This window comes from Ambystoma mexicanum, chromosome 11 (assembly GCF_040938575.1).
Source record: "Ambystoma mexicanum isolate Mex_15411 chromosome 11, UKY_AmexF1_1, whole genome shotgun sequence".
Classification (NCBI taxonomy): Eukaryota; Metazoa; Chordata; class Amphibia; order Caudata; family Ambystomatidae; genus Ambystoma; species Ambystoma mexicanum.
This window is the reverse complement of record NC_090934.1, coordinates 1,456,216,434-1,456,232,968: the sequence shown is the minus strand read 5'-3', so window position 1 is coordinate 1,456,232,968 and position 16,535 is coordinate 1,456,216,434. Positions and strand designations below refer to the sequence as shown.

Genomic DNA, 16,535 nt, shown 5'->3' with positions numbered 1-16,535 from the left:
CGGCACCAGATAGAGAACCTCTTCCACTTATGACCGTAGCATTTGAGAGTCGAGGACGCCCTGGCCTTTGCAAGAACCTCTCTGCAATCGGCCGGTATATCGTAGCCTCCAAACTCTAGCGCTGCAGGAGCCAAGCCTGCAGGTTCAGCGACGCCTGGTCGTGGTGGAAGATGGCGCCTCCTTCTCTAGAGAGAAGCTCCGCGTCCGCCGACAGCTTGATGGGAGGGGACGTTGACGAGTCCAGAAGGTCCGGGAACCAGATCTGCCTCGGCCACGCCGGTGCGACGAGGATCATCCTGCACCGGGACCTCTTGAGCTGGCTGAGTCGAAGCAGCAACGGCAACGGAGGGAACGCATACAGGTATAGGCCGTCCCAGTGGAACGAGAACGCATCGCCATGCTTCTCGGCTGGGGAAACCTGCTGGCGAACCTCTTGCACTTCGAGTTTGTCGCTGTTGCGAACAAGTCGATTTGGGGTTTGCCCCATCGTCGGAAGAGTTGATCCACCTGATCCTGGCGCAGTTCCCACTCGTGACACGTGCGCAGCTCCCTGCTGAGCGAGTCGGCGATGGTGTTTCTTTCTCCTGCCAGGTGGAAGGGAACCAGGAACATCCCCTGGGCGACCGCCCAGTGCCACATATCCTGTGCCTCCTTGGATAGGGCTGGGGATCTGGTGCCTCCCTGCTTCCGTATGTAAAACATTGTCGTGGTGTTGTCCATGAAGATCCGCACCACCTTGCCCTTGAGTGACGGGAGGAACGATTTGAGAGCCCAGAACACGGCTCGGAGTTCCAGGACGTTGTTGTGCAGGAGCCTCTCCTCCGGGAGCCAGAGGCCTTTTGCGTGGAGATCTCCGGTGTGAGGTGCGCTCGAACGCCCCACCACTGAATCGCCCGCCGGAACACCTCGTTGAGGGGGACCCTGTCTTCGAAGGTGCCCGTCGCCAGCCTCCAACGGGCGTTGAGAAATTCTTGAAGAGGGCGCATCCGTAGTCTGCAGAGGCGCACCAGGTAGATGCAAGAGGACATCATCCCCAGGAGGGACTTGATGGACCTCACCCTGGCCACGTCCGTGGCAAGCAGGCGCTGCACCTTGCCTAGAATGGTCTTCGTCCGTTCTTCCGACGGGGCCGCCAGGCGCCTCACTGTATCGAGCTTCGCTCCCAGAAACAGAGCCACCTGCGACGGCACCAGGTGGGACTTTGGGTAGTTTATGGCGAATCCCAGGTCTGTGAGTAGCTGGACGGTCCTCGCAGTGTGTTTGACGGCGAGTTCCCTCGTCCTTGAGCGGATGAGCCAGTCGTCCAGGTAGGGGTAGACGTGAATCCCCTGCAGGCGCAGCCGCGCTGCCACTGGTGCTAGGCACTTGGTAAAGACCCTGGGGGCCGACTTCAATCCGAACGGCAGCGCTCTGAATTGTTAGTGGCGTCCCTGCACGACGAACCTGAGGAACTTTCGTTGACTTTTGAGGATGGGAACGTGGAAGTACGCATCCTCCAGGTCCAACGACGATAGAAAGTCGCCTTCCTCCAGCTGTCCCAGTACGTGCTGGAGGGTGACCATCCTGAACTTTTGTGATCTGATGTATTTGTTCAAACGACGAAGGTCCAGGATGGGGCGCCAGCTGCCCGTCTTCTTCCTGACGAGGAAGTACCTTGAGTATACCCCGGAGCCCCGTAGTCTCTTCGGGACAAGCTTGATGGCGCCTTTCCTGAGCATCACCCGTACTTCCAAAAGCAGTTGCGGGATGTGATTTTCCTTCCTGGCCACAGGTGGAACGTGAGGGCACTTCTTCAGGAATTCGATAGTGTCCTCTTGCCAGGGTATCCAGCACCCAACGGTCGGTGGAGATGGACTTCCACACGCCGACGAAGTTCGTCAGCCGGCCTCCCACCAGGGTGCTTCGGTGGGGGCCCGAGACCACGGCCGGTTCAGTCCTGCTTGGAGGTGGTGCCTTGCCGCCCTGGCCACCTTGCCGACGGCGGCGAGGCGCTCCCTGCTTGCCGCGACCCCTGTAGGCCTCCTGAGACGAGGAGCGTGCCGCCTGGCGGTAGGACGAGCCACCGCTGGAGCCCTTGGAGGCACCCTGTCTGCCTCCGGAGCTCCGAAAGGGCCGTCGTTGCTGAAGGGCTCCTAGGGCACGGGCCGTCTCCGTGTCCGTTTTTATGGCTTGGAGGGATTCGTCCACCGCCTTCCCGAACAAGTTGCTGCCGTCGAACGGCATGTCCAACACCCTGGTCTGGACGTCCTGACGGAAGTCGGTCGCCCGGAGCCAACCCAGTCGTCGTAGGCAAACACCGTTGCCCAGCTGGCGGAACCCGGTATCAGCAATATCGGTTGCCACCGTTATGGCATGGTCTGACGCCACCTCGCCCTCTTGCAGTATTTCCAGGGCCTCGGACCTCTTGTCGTCCGGCAGGAAGTCCAATATGGGGGCCAGTTAAACCAGAACTCCCTGTCGTAACGGGCCACGACCGCCAGGGCGTTGGCCGCTTTGATCGTCGTCGCCGCCGACGAAATGACCCGCCGTCCCATGGCGTCCAACTTCTTTCCCTCGCCATCCGGCGGGGAATTCGACGTCGAGGCTCCTGACCCCGCCGCTTTCTTCTTCGCCGCCGCCGAGACGTCCGAGTCTGGCGTTGGCTGGGCCCTGAGGCACAGGGGAGCGGTTTCGGGGACCCGCTACTTCTTCTCGTACCGGTCCCGTTTGGCTGGTGCCGTGGAGGGGTTTTTGAGAACCGACAGGCCCACCTCCCAGATGTCATCGATTAGGGGCACCGCGATGACCGTCTTCCTCTTGGCCTCCCGGCGCTGATAGAGGAAACCTTCCTTTTTCTGCTCCTCCGGGCAGAGCTGGAACAATTCGGACGCCCTGGCGATCATGGCCTGGAATGAGCCAATCTCGTCGGGCGGCGAGGCCCGGGAGACGGGAGACTCGTTCCGTCGTCGTCGCCCTCAGAACCCGTCGTCGAGCCCAACGCACCGTCATCTCCCAACTCGTGGGAGGATGAGGAGGGAACTGTAGGCCTTATGGGGGCGAGCGGAGGCGAGGGCTGGGTCCTCCGTCGTTTGTTCTGAGGACTTCCCGACGGGCCAGGTTGCGGGTTCTCCGGCCTGGGCCGTGGGAATCTCATCCTTATCTCAGAGCATAAGGACTGGATGGCAGACAAAATGGCCGCCGAGCCATCCTGAGGCTTAGGATCCGGCTGCACCGGAAGGGAAGGCCGCTCTTCCTCACCGTCGTCTTCCTCGGTTATCTCCCGAGGATCTTCTTGACTGGATCGAACCTTCTCGAATTGGACTTCGAGGTTCCTCACGGCCTCAGTCAGTTCCTCCTCCGAGGCTGATTCCGAGCTCGAGGAGGGCACCGTGCCCCCCCCCCTCGCTTCCTCCATCATGGCAGCCACGACGATGGGCTGAAAAGAGGATTCCCTCCTTGGCGGCAGGGAAACTCTAGTCCCGGAGGCGGTCTCCGCTGGCGGTGTCTCTGCCGGCTTGGCCAGAGTCCCCGCGATAGCCTCGATAGAGGCCTTCGCCTCCTGGGTAGGGGCCTTCACCACCTTAGGTGCGTCCCGGGCCCTCTCCTACGGGGGAGGGGCGATGCCTCGCTCCCCCTCTTCCGAGATCGGACGGGGCTTCTCCCAAAGCTTACCCGGGGTCTCGGACTTTCTCTTCCCCGAACCGGAGCGTTGGCTCGTGGTTGACGGTGCCGGGGAAGGAGCGCCCTGCCTGGCGACCGAAGAGCCCGACCTTTCGGCGCTCCCGGAGCCAGCGGACTCACAGCGCTTGGCCTGGTGTTGGGCCCCCGTCGCCGGGGCGCCCGCACAGGACTTAGAAGCCCGCCCGGACCCTTTCTTCTTCTCACCCGTCGAGCCCTTCTCCAACCAGCTTGCGAGACGGGATTGACGGTCCCTTATGGTCCGCTCCGACAAGTTCTTGCAGAACTGGCAGTCCTTCTCTACATGAGTCTTGTCCCCATGAAGACAGTAGAGGCATCGCGAATATTCGTCTTCCTTAAACACATTCTGCAGCCCGCATCCAGGGCAGCTGCGAAACAGCTTGGGTCCGGGCGACGAACTCGCATCCTGGGCCATCTCGAAGTAGGCCGCGAATCTTCTGGAATCCTCCAAGAAGTTGATTCGACGAAATCTTCACCCTTAAGGGGCGTAGGAAAATCCCGCAACGGGTAGCCGTTAACGGGAGTAGAAACGGTGGAGCTTGAGGCTCGATTAACCGAAAAAAGTGCGAAACACGCAGTAAAAGCTCGAGAGCTAAGCACGAGGACTCTCAACACTTGAACGTGCGGTAAAAATCTGAAGATGGCTGCCAGAGGCGGGGCTTAGGTAGAGGGCAGTCATTGGCTGTGGTCAGTATGACGCAGAGATCAGTTACTACTACGAAAGACAGATCAGAAACTGATACTGATTTTTTCTTTACCGAGGATTCCCAGCCTGACGGGGAATATTCATGAGCATGTGAATCCATGCCAGACCCCATGCTGGAGAAAGAACGTTACAAGGTAAGAAGTAACTTGTTCTTTGTGCTCCTTCTGTCACGCTTCCTTGGGTCACGCTTGCCGTGTGAGGACCCTCCTTTGCTGGTCCTGTTGTTGCCTCCTGCCGTGACTCGACCAGCCTCTGTCTCTATACCCGGTTACTGTCTTTGCCACGGGTGAATGGGGCGGAAGCACGGGCTGTTTGCTTAATTGTTCGCTGTGCCCCTTTCAAGGCAATGGCATGTCCTTATTGCCTTCTCCATGCCCCGGTTGATTAGTGAACGTGAACCGGGGTGGGCGGTGGGAGGAGCGATCCTACTGCCCCTCTTCCGTGAGTGTTTTTAGTTCCGTCTGCTTGCCAACCGCTGCCAAGCTCTCGCCTCCTTTACCTGGCCCGGGTCTGCTGCCCACGATTGCCTTGCCCCGTTGCAGGTAGGGGCCGCGCAACTCCCCCTTTGCGGCCGCCTTACCTGTTGCTGTCTTTTCTCGTCTACGCCTGCCCGAGCGGCCGCTCCTCCCTTGATGTTGCTGCGCCGCTCCTTCCGCTGTCCCTGGACCGCTTCTTCCTGCTTGGTCTGCTTCCCCACGCCGATCCTGCGGGCCCTCTGTGTCCGCTGCCGTCTGCTTCACCGCGCTGGTCCACTTCCTAGCTGTGCCGGTGAGTCCTTGTCCGCTGCCGGTCCTCTGCTTCCGCTTTCTTGGACTCCGCGCCGAAGTGCTCGTTATGAAGTCCCAAAGCAACAAACTCCTCTCCAAACGAAATCCTCCTCCTGGAAAACAAAATCCTCCTCGTGAAGTTTGCGGACGGGCGTCCTTCTGCCAAGGCTGGCAGGAAGTATCTGTTGCAAGGAGCACGCTCGCTATAAAGGGGGAAGCTCTGCCCCTTTCTTTTCTAGCCCTTCGCGGGCTTTTCCATTTTCTGCCACGCTTTCTGCTGGCACCTCCCCTTCTTTCACTAGGGGAAGGGGGAGGATTGGAGGACACCGCCCGGGTTATCTGTGTCCCTCCTCAATTTTTTCTGTTTTTGTTCGTCGTCACTGGCACAAATATCGATCCAGTGGGACGATCTGGTAGTGGTAACAAAAAAGGTATGTGCTCCTCATTGGTGGACAAAGTAAAACATCTCTTAAAAAGCAAGCTGTTGAGTTTCATCTCCCAACAGTACAAGCTACAATCAACAGCTGCCTCACTGCTAGGTTGTGGGGCCGTTTGTCAAGAGTTCACAGCACGCAGACTCAAAGACAAACAACACACAAAGTAACTAAAACTGTTGGTAAAAAGATGGCGCTACCATCTTTTCATGCAAAGCTACAACAAGAGTGTGTTGATCAAACAGACAACACTGCTGCTATGACATACATAAGCAAGCAGGGGTGTGGACGGGCACATTCCAAAACAGTCCATTCTAGCACTGGAAATTTGGCAGTGTTGCATCAAAATGGTATTTACATCCAATATTATAATTCTGCACACGAAAAAGTTTGAAAATGACAAGCACGACTATTGTTTCTTTATGAAATCCACATTGTCAGATCAGTGTGCATTTTCATTGTTGCTTGTTTATGAATATTTTGTTGGAAATACAAATAAAAATCTAATGTTGGAAAATAAGTTATTTACATCCAGGCACAGCACGATTCTTGTGATCACGATCGCAGAGCAGCCAGTCTAAGCAGGGTTTTCCACCAGAACCACGAATGGGAAATATAAACGCGTGCGCACACAAAGATTTTTAGGTTGTTGGGAATTTCAACAGATGGTCGGTTCGATCCTCCCACCATGCGAAACAGCCCCTCACATCCACCAATTTTTTTTTTATAAAACAAGGCCACAATGTTTTGCCTTCTTGGGGGGCGTAAATCCTCCACAGGGAGGGGCAGATGCTTGCTGCTTACCTGCGGGGGGGGGGGAGGGGGTACATTGAGTGTGCAACCCTGTTTTGCCACCCCAGGGAAGCAGCAAGGACCACTAGGCCACCAGGAATATTATCTTGGAGTGGGGGTCAGGCCAATCAGCCTCCCACACACCGAAATTGCCAACCAGATGTCGTAATGTTGTTTTGCCTTCTTTGGGGCAGATTGGTGCAGTATTGCACCAATTTTCCTCCAAGGAAGCCAAACCAACATTACACTCCACATATGGAACACTTGGGGGTGTCAGGGGGCTGTCCCCTTGCCTCTGGGCCAGCCCCCTTAGGATCTCTCCCCCAGGATGGGCAGAGCCTTGCTGCTTCCCTGAGGGGGCTTTTGGGCATATTTTGCCACCCCTGGGAAGTAGGGAGCACCACTAGGCCACCAGCAATATGATCTTTGGGGTGGGCTCCCCAGCCGAATCCGCCCCCGCCACCCAAAAATGCCAACAAGACGGTATAACATTGGTTTGCCTTCTTTGGAGGCAAATTAGTGTTTTGCCCCCAAAGATGGCAAAACATAGGTCAATTTTGCCATAGGCACACTAGGGGGCATCAGTGGGCTGGCCCTATGCCTGTAGGGCCAGCCCACTCAGGAATCCCCCTATGGAGGGGCATATCCTTTCTGCTTCCCAAGGGGGCAGCATTGAGGATCTGGTCCCATTTTGACAACCCTTTGAAGCAGTAAGGAGAGCACCAAGCCATCAGGGAAAAGTTTTTGGGGTGGGGGGGGGGGGGGGTGTGCTATTTTGCCCATTGCCTGTCGCTGTGCCCCCGGCTGCCCTGGATCTCTGTCATGGCCACGTTGGAGCTTTTCCCTCTGTGGATGGATGGGAACCCTCCCGGGACATCCCATGACTGCCTCTGGGCTGAGGGGTGGTCGATCCACATGCAAGTCAGACGCCCAAGTCCGGTGCAGCACTCCTGGCAGTCCTAGAGCTCTGGCTTTTCTGTCCGGGGAGGGATGTGGACCCTGCAGGGGCTGCCTGCTACCGCCTGTGAGATGGGAGGGCTGACGACCTATGTGTGAGGCAGACACCTAAGGGCGGGAGCAGCACCCCTAGTCGTCCTAGAGCTCTGACTGGGCTGCGTTACAGCTTCTCCCTCCGGGAAATTATGCGGACCCTGCCGGGGCACCCTGGAACCGCTGCTGGGCTTGGGGACTGTCAACCCATATGGGAGACAGCCACCCAAGGCCAGGGACATTACCCCTGACTATCTTGGAGCTCTGTCCTGCGTTACAGCTTCTCCCTCCGTGAAAGGACGAGGACCCTGCCGGTGCTCCCTGGGGCTGCCACTGTGCTTCGGGATGGTCGACCCACATGGGAGACAGCTGCCCAAGGCTGGGGATATCACCCCGGACCATCCTGGACCTTTGGCTGGCCGGTTTTGTACAAAAAGACTTATCTAAACGGTTGCATGTACAAAAAGTTCTACAAATGCTAGCACCAAAAATTCGAACACCAAAAGTTTGAACTTTTGGTGCTAGCATTGCAGGTAAGTTTAAAAAAAAAACACAGGGGTGTCCCCCGCAACACCCCGCTCACTGTACTGTGTGGTATAGTGAGCGGGGTGTTGCGGGACACACCCACCACAGAACAACCGTGAAAACAGAGGGCTGCAGGGGAGTCCCTCGCAACACCCCGCTCACTATACTTAACAGTATAGTGAGCGGGGGGGGGAACCCCTGCAGCCCCCGTAAAAGAAAAATAAAGAAAAGGACCCTGCAGCGCTAGTTCCCGATCACGGAAGTGAAAGAACTGGCGCGGTAGGGACCCAGCGTGAAGAGAAGGTAAGTGGGGTTTGTTTATGTTGGGGGGGGGGGGGGGTGTGGGTGTGGGTGGGGGGGTGGGTATGTACGCATGTTCGCATGAGAAAGATGCAAACATTTGGTAGTTCGCACCTTTCTCAAGCGAACATTCCAGCCGCGGTAAATTGAACCGCAGTCGGATCACGTGGATTCGGCTGGCCTTTGTTACAGCTTTTCCCCACCAGGGAGCCCCGGCAGTTTGCCAGTACCTCTCCGGAGGGAAAAGCTGTAACGCTGCCCATCCAGAACTCCAGGACGTTTGTAGGCGATGTCCCCGGCCTTGGGCATTTGGGCATCCGGTTCCCATGTGGGTCTACCATCCCCAAGCACAGCAGCAGTCCCAGGGAGCCCCGGCAGGGACCCCATCCTTTCTTGGAGGGAGAAGCTGTAACGCAGACCAGCCAGAGCTCCAGGCTAGTCTGGGGAGGTTGATGTCCCGGGCTGTAACGCTCACCTGACTCCCACGGAGACGCTGACCAGGTCTGGGCTGCTGCGGCCTCTTCTAAGGTGATGCGCAGGACTCGGAATACCGACTGGGCCGGACCCCCAAACCTCGCCTGTCTGATGCATAGGAAGATCTTTCTGTAGATGAGGGGGAAAAGGATTTTAATCACCTGCGGAGTGACGAGTCGAACCCCTCCTTTCCCCTTTTACTCTCTCTTCAAATCACCTTTGAACCTTCCCGTTAGTTCTCACCTTAAGATTTGAAATGACGAGCTCTCCATCCTGCTTCTGGTGCAGGGGTGCGGTAGAATCCATTTACTTCACTGGTTATCGGACGGGCATTCAGGTCCAGTTGCTTCACTGGTTTTTTGGATGAATAAGGCGCTTTAGTAAGTATATGACTTATCAAGTTCAAGGGTTGTTCTCCCTTCCTGTTTGGCCTTTATTTTCAATGGACTGCTTTTAGTCTTTTAGCGCAGGTGCTGAGCGAAGATTCCACGTAGAGAAGACAATTCGCTGTGGATAATTCAGGTGAGCTTATGTTGGGGTGGTTTTTCTAATGTCTGTATGTTCACCCACTAATGCGCGTGTTCTTTTTTCCCCATAGGGGCCAGGGCGCGGTACTGCCAAAAGGCGTGCCGACTCCGAGATGAGGAAGGATTCTCCCCCACCAATCGCCAGGTAAGCCTTCTGGCAAATCAGTCTTTTCCCAATATCTCCTCTGGCTCACCTTTTGTTCTTCTCTTTTCCTTCCTAGGTGCTGGAATGCAGCGGAACGTGCGGATGGTCGTAGGAGTACGGAATTCCTTGTGGACAGGTGAGTTGAGCGCAGCGCTGCAACGAGCAACGCGAGGAATCCTAAAATGTCTTTCCCTTTAGGATCGTCGGCGTGTTGGCTCCGGATCCCATGCAATATCAGGTAATGTCCTTTATTCACCTTCTCTTCCTCTCTTCTTTTTAGGTGTTCCAGAACTGAAGCGGGCGTGGCTGGAGTCAGGATGCAGGAGCAGACACAGTGAGCGTCCAGCTGCTAGGAGCAGAGCAACGCGAAGCGTGAGCTGCTGTCTGGGCGTGGCTTAAATAGCCTCCAAAGAAGTCCCAGGTATGTATCCTTCCCCAACCAGGTATGTATCCTTCCCTGCCCACGCCCGAGTGGCAAAAATAGTCCAACAAGTAAAGTAGTTCCTTTCAGGCCTCAAAGAGGTCTGGATCTGGCAGCATGGTCTGCATCAGGTAAGTCCACCAAAAGCACTCCCTTTATGAGCCTGGCGCCTATGGCGCCAGGACTGATGTCCAAAATGAGCCTGGCGCCTATGGCGCCAGGACTGTGTCCAAAGGGCCCCTATTTGGGGTTGCTGGACCTTCCCTTGGGTACCTGATGTGTGCTTCCGGGGCTGCCGGTCTTGGACTGGCTCTCCGGGAGTATGCATCATGACACCGGCCTTGAGCATTTGGTCATCCGGTTCCCATGTGGGTCAACCATCCCCAATAGCAGCGGCAGTCTCAGGGAGCCACGGCACGGTCTCCATCTCTTCCCGGAGGGAAATTCTGTAATGCAGCCCAGCCAGAGCTCCAGGATGCTCAGGAATGATGTCTTTGGCCGTGGGTGCCTGCCTCCCATGTGGGTCGATCGTCCCCAGGTCCAGCGGTGGTCCCGCGAGCCCTGGTGGCATCCTGGTCCCTGGCCTGTTACAGCTATTCCCTCCAGTAAGAGACGTGTACCCTGCCAGGACTTCTTTGGACAGCTGTTAAGCTTAGGTGCTGTCCACCCAAATGGGAGACAGGCACACAAGGCCAGGGACATCACCCCCAGCCCTCCTGGAGCTCTGGCTGTGCTGCATTAGAGATTTTCCCTCTGTGTAGGAATGGTGACCCTCCCGGGGCTACCTGGGACCAACGCTAGACTTTGCGACGATCGTTCATCGTGGGAGACAGATCGCCGGGACATTACCCCCGACCATCGTGGAGCTCTAGCTGCACTGCGTTGGAGCTTTTCCCTCCGGGTAGGGAGGGGACCCTGCCAGGGCTCCCTGGGACTGCCGCTGGACTTGTGGACAGTCGCCACTTTTATTTCCACCCATGTAAGTGCACCCACACATGTGAGGTACTGTTTTCGTCGGGACACCAGTGGGAACGTGGGAAGGTTGGACATGCAGTGTTGCCAGTGTGTTCTGGTGGTAAATTTCTCCAAATGTTGGTTTTTCCCCTAAATTCTGGACTTTGCGGGGCCTTGTGGGTAATAAATTGTAGGGCGATTCGCCCTCTTTGGATTCCCATGGGTGTCTTCTTTTCAGGAATGCATGGGGTTCCTGTTTTCCTTGGTGGATGCGACACCCCAAGCCCAAATCTGTGGGTTGTCCATGAAGCTAAATCCAGTCTTCCCCAAGGCGTTTGATGTACAAGTGCTTTAGCCTGTTACCTTTGCGCCCAGGTAGGTGCATCCACACACGTGAGGTACTGTTTTCGTCGGGATACCCATGGAAAGGCAGATCATTTGTTGAGTTCTCTTGGTTTTGATAACGTTTTCATACATTTGCTATTGCACTTTGTTACACAACCCCTTCATTTCCCAAATGTAAGCTACATTTAGTCGCTGCTTTAGGCACTGTATGCGTTTGTAAACTGCGCAAGTCGCCAATTCTCCAAAAGGTCTGCCTGTGCTCTTTCAGAAAACGCATGCTTGTCATTCCTCACCACATTTGTTTTCCTTATTTTCAAATGCGAAGTACGTCTGTTTAGGTCATCGGCATAAAAATCCTGTGTACCATGACTCAGTTTTTGACTTGTGGTATTTCTTTTTTAAACATTACAAAAAATTTGATTTCCTAACTAAAAGAGTCGGGGGAGGGGGGTCTAGCGGTGCATTGTTTTTTTCAATATTCACAGAAGCCATTCAGCACATACCTCTTTTTCTTCAGTTATGTCATTTCATCGACACCCGCTGCAGCAAAACACCAGTCGTAAAAATGGGTGTCTATGAAAGGACGCTATACGCCGGTCAAGTGGCACAGCGAGTAGAGCGCTCGCTTTGACATCAGTGCAGAGCCTGCGAATGCAGGTTCGAATCCCGGCAGCGCCAAACTCAGCGTTTCATCCTTCCGAGGTCGATAAATGAGCACCACACACCGTGGGTAATAATAAGCAGCGCTCAGATACCTGAGGGTTCGTAGCGCTATATAAAATGCCAAATTATTATTATTATTATTATACCCCATTTACTTACATAGTTGTTGCCTGACCTGTGCAAATGACCCCTTCCGAAACTAAATTTCATCTACTTTTCAGAAATGTATGCCTTTCTGTCTCCCCATTCAGCTTTCCTACCCTCCTTCCATTCCGTCCACACATGTCCTCTTGGAAAAAAAGGGAAAAATCCCCTAGCTCTCACAAAACTGATGGGGGGAACCTTATAAAAATGTATTTTAGTTTCCACTACACCTGTTCTAGAAAGCTTGGAAATGGCGAATTCAGAACAGCAAACCATTTAGTTCTAGCTCTTGAAAGGAAAGAAACGCAGGCTTCTTTGTACATCATTTTATTGGCATTTTCTAAAAAATAGTCCTTTTTTCATTTTCTCTCACCCCCAAACTAAGATTCCTTGGTGGGGTTATGACCGCCGACATGTGGGAAGAAAAGAGGCCAAATTTGTCAGAGATATTGCATGTAACAAAAAAGGTGCAAGGGATTGAATGGGGACATGCCGAAATCTCCAACAAAAAGGGCTCCGCACTGGGAGGGAAAACCCTCAGTAGTTAAGGGGTTAAAGGAGACTAGGAAAACAAATTCAAGCCATTGTTGGTACAAGTGGACACATTTTATTTGCTGCAATCATAATGTTAATCCCCTTGAGTGCTCATCAAAATACATTGTGACAGTACCTCCTTTTTCTACTGGACTCTGGGTTATTCTACAACTCTCTCAAAGCATACCTACACACCTAGCAGCGTTAGCAGCTTATACTACAAACCAGCCTAAAGTAACCTGGTTAAGAGTAGTTCCAATATGTAATGCTTTCATGGAAGGGGTCAAAAGGATAAACCCACCAATTGAACCCCAACCACCTGTGTGGGATTTAAACATAATTAAATGCTCATTGTAGCACTTCATGTACCAATGCACAAAGCCACATTGAGGGACCTCTTATGAAGTGGCATTTCTCTCATCCACAACTCGCTTGTCTCTCTACAAAAACACAAAGTTGTGCTTCATACGCATCCACGCTTCTCTCCCCAAGTACATTTCAAAGATCCACGTCAACCAGTTCAAAAAAACGGACATCTTTTTTCCCAAACCTACAAAGAGTGGAAAAGGCACACACTGAATGTAGATAGAGCAGTTATGTTTTAAGTATATTCTTTGTACAATTAGCTACTGGTACAGAGGGTGACCCTGTTACTAAGGCCAACATTCCTAGACCGATTTTCAACTGTATACAGCTCTGTTATTCACATGCAAAAGACGTTTCCCATTAAACACATGAAGCACAAATGTATCTCATGTGCCACTCTAGTAACTATAAGCGGCAACATGAAGTTCAGTTCATACATTCACACAACGCTAATGATATACACAAGCAAGATCTGATTCTCAGGTGGATTAGGCAGTACTTGGGAATAACGTAGTCTCTGCATTTTTATCCGTGCCTAATTTTGGGGGTGGGAGGCAGACAGACAATCTTAGGATGTTGACGGGTATAGGATCATGGGTACTCGCACAGGTAGAGTAGGAATAGTGTTGCAGGTACGTACGTCCCGGTTGACGCCCATTTTTTGAAATGTGTAAATGCAAAATCTAATACTCTGCACCAAACACTAAATGACAGCTTATTCAAAGCATGTGATTTTAAGCAGATACAAGCACAGAAGAAATATTACTGCTAAGTAATATTTGCCATGTCTGTTATAAAAAGAAACATTTTTAAATAGTTGAGATTAATCTCACAGAAAAGCAGTCAGAAAATAGTGGGACTGACCTTGTTAAGGTAGTAACACACACTGTATAACACTACGGATTCAATTAGAAAACTCAGAAGTTTAAACGCGTGCTAATGGCACAAAAATCCAATGTTTATATCAACTTCAACTATGGTATTCATGTAACCTGCCTAATATTTGAAGTGCGTGATAAGGTTGGACTTGAAGTGGTTTGGAGGGAATGTTTATACTTCAGACGGCAATGAAGTGTGGGTCATTGTAACAGTTTTTCTTTTATGTTAGCTCTTCTAATCGGGTGTTTTTTATTTTGAAGGCTTTTTATGGAAATCCTAAAATTTTGCTCTGATTGTGATGAAATTCAGTTTAAAGAAGATGGTTCCTGGGCTCCGATGCGGGCGAAAAAAGAAGTGCAGGAACTTTCATCTTACAACGGGGTAGATGGTAAGTGTTTTGCAGTTACCATGCTCTGATTACTGGTGATGGTAAACATCTGATTGTGGAGTCATTAAGTGTAGTGTGTAGCACTAATTTGTTAACTGGTAAGAGAACGCTAATAAACCAAGAGACTGCTATACCAATAAAATGCGGACCGCCTTTTTGTTTGGTTTGTATCTTTTAGTGAATACGATTTTTTTAGTGTGTTTCTGACAGAGTTCGGACAGCTCATTGTTAACAGCAAAAGCTGACATTTGTTGGTTTTAATATCCAGTAAGCTGACCTCAATAGTAAGTAATGCTATGTAATAGATACTGTGCCATAAGGCTGCTTGATTTTGTTGATCTAAACCTTAATCGAAAATCGGTAAGCCATATGACTAGCTTATTTTTAAAATTAATGAAAGCTAATAAGTATATTGTACCGCCACGACTCAATCTCCAACACAGTGCTTATTTCTTCACTGTAAAAGTGTCTGTGTGTTTAGATTCAGGGTTAGGGTGATTCATGCAAATTACTTAACAAAGAAACCCATACTTTAAAGGCTGGACTGTTTTGGAGACGCTTACGAACATGACCAATATGCCAGTTTGGTTTGTGAACCTCTGCATACCCAGCTTGCATTCTCTCAAGATTCGATACTAAGTGCATTTTGCAGTAATTCTGGCACGAACCCCATAATGCTGGTGTATCGTGGAAGCTGTAAACCCAGCCACAAAGAAAACCAAACCTCACTTAAAGGTAGGTAGAGTGGTAGAGCGATCAGGTCTAACTCTCAGGAAGGGTGGAAGCAGGCTTACACAAAGGCATAATCAGTCCACACTCTCCCCCATAAAAAACACCACAGTGATATACTGCACAATTTCTCAAGCATTAAGCCTGGCATGGATGCACATGCTCATGAATATTCCCAGTCAGGCTGGGAATCCTTGATAAAAGGAAAAACAGTTTCACTTAAATAGTGTATTTCTCCTTTAAACCAATCACTGTCCTCTTGGTCAAACTGTCCCCATCCAATGACGGTCCTCTCCCTAAACCCCTCTTCTGGCAGCCATCATGAGATTTTTACAGCAAGCTTCAGTGTTGGGAATCCTGGAGTTTGCTCTCCGAGATATTTGTACGTTTCTTTTCTTCATGATTTTGGTGGAAAAAGTTATATTTTTATTTCAAAGAAGCCAGTGTGCTCTTTTCTTCATCTGCCGACAGCGGGGACCCGTTGTCAAAGTTCCACGCCCCTCAAGGAAGATCCATTGAAGATTCTACAAGGCCCTCTTGGGCCTGCTTCGCGCCCTTGGACCATGAAGGACCCTCTTCAGGCCCTGCACCAAATGCGAGCTGCGGAATGTGTTTGTGAAGGACAAGCACCTGCAATGACTCTACTGCCTGCATCCAGACCACAAGGATGTAGCGTGTGAGAAATGCCTCGGTTTCTCCAAGAAAACAATGGTCAGGCATAGTAGGCTGGCGGCATGGCTTAACGCCAGGGCCTTTGGCCCGTGCTCCGAGCAGGGTCATGCCTCACCCAGGGCCGGACGGTCCTAGGAGCGGTCTTCTAAGTCCTTTGAGGGCCCTCATCCGTGAGGGCCCAAGATCAGGCAAAGTGCTGCAAGTCCGAGTCGAGCAGGGTTCGCAGTGGAAGTGGGTCCCATAGTGGATACGGAGCGATCAGCATCACATTCCACCTCCATTGCCAGAGTACCTTGAAGCTCCTCTTCAAAGAGGAAGTCGGCTACCCCGGCTAAACTACGTGAGAAATGTGAGAAACCATAGATGGAGGAGAAGAAAGTTGTGTAGCCCAAGCAGGTTCAACCAGCAAAGGCAAAGAACTTGGTGACTCTGTCGATTTACTACTAAGGCAGCTACGGGCGCTGATCCTACGAGGGTAGCTCTCACGGCTCAGAAAGTGGCCCTGTCCCCAAGGCGCCACACCGCAGCAGTGACTTTGGTTTGCCAGGCACACCAGAATGGTGAAACCGACCCAGGCCCTAGTTCATGACCCTCAGGGGAAAATGGGGGTGGTGAGGAGGCCCTGAAACAGCCCTCCCAGGCCATCGGCCAAGCCATGGAGGTCTCGTCCACGGGTGACGAAGATCAGGAGTCCTTGAATATGGTACATGAGGACGTTGAAGAGGACGGCAGCACAGGGCCTAGTTTTCCTGTTATGCCTTCTCAGCCAAGGGACATTTCTTTGGATCTTCTGTCGCCTCTACAAACCCTGGTGTCGGAGAACCAGATGAGAATGCCTCTGACGCTGGTACCTGTGGTCCCCGATCAGCCTCCAGGGAAGAGGAAGCATCATCCGAAGCCCCCATATCAACCTCCTCCACCATGTCGGCCCCCTTCCCCGCCCAGCAGACACGGTTATGGGAACGAATACGGCCACGACGATGGATAATTACGAAGACATCGCTGCAGTAGACTGTGAATCGCCAGATTTGGATGCTCCACATAGGGTGTCCCCAACGGATGAGGTCGGGTCGTTCCATTCCATGATCGCCACGACCTCCAA

The 16,535-nt window shown here is 52.5% G+C and overlaps 1 protein-coding gene across 2 annotated transcripts in view; it reads left to right on the top strand.

The window, feature by feature from the left end:
• Positions 1 to 16,535, top strand: part of PIAS1 (protein inhibitor of activated STAT 1) — a 1,034,011-nt gene that overhangs the window by 762,871 nt on the left and 254,605 nt on the right. For both annotated transcript variants that reach the window (XM_069625121.1, XM_069625120.1), the window contains exon 10: positions 13,905 to 14,032. In XM_069625121.1, the coding sequence (XP_069481222.1) occupies positions 13,905 to 14,032 (128 nt within the window). The remainder of the gene's footprint in view (positions 1 to 13,904; positions 14,033 to 16,535) is intronic.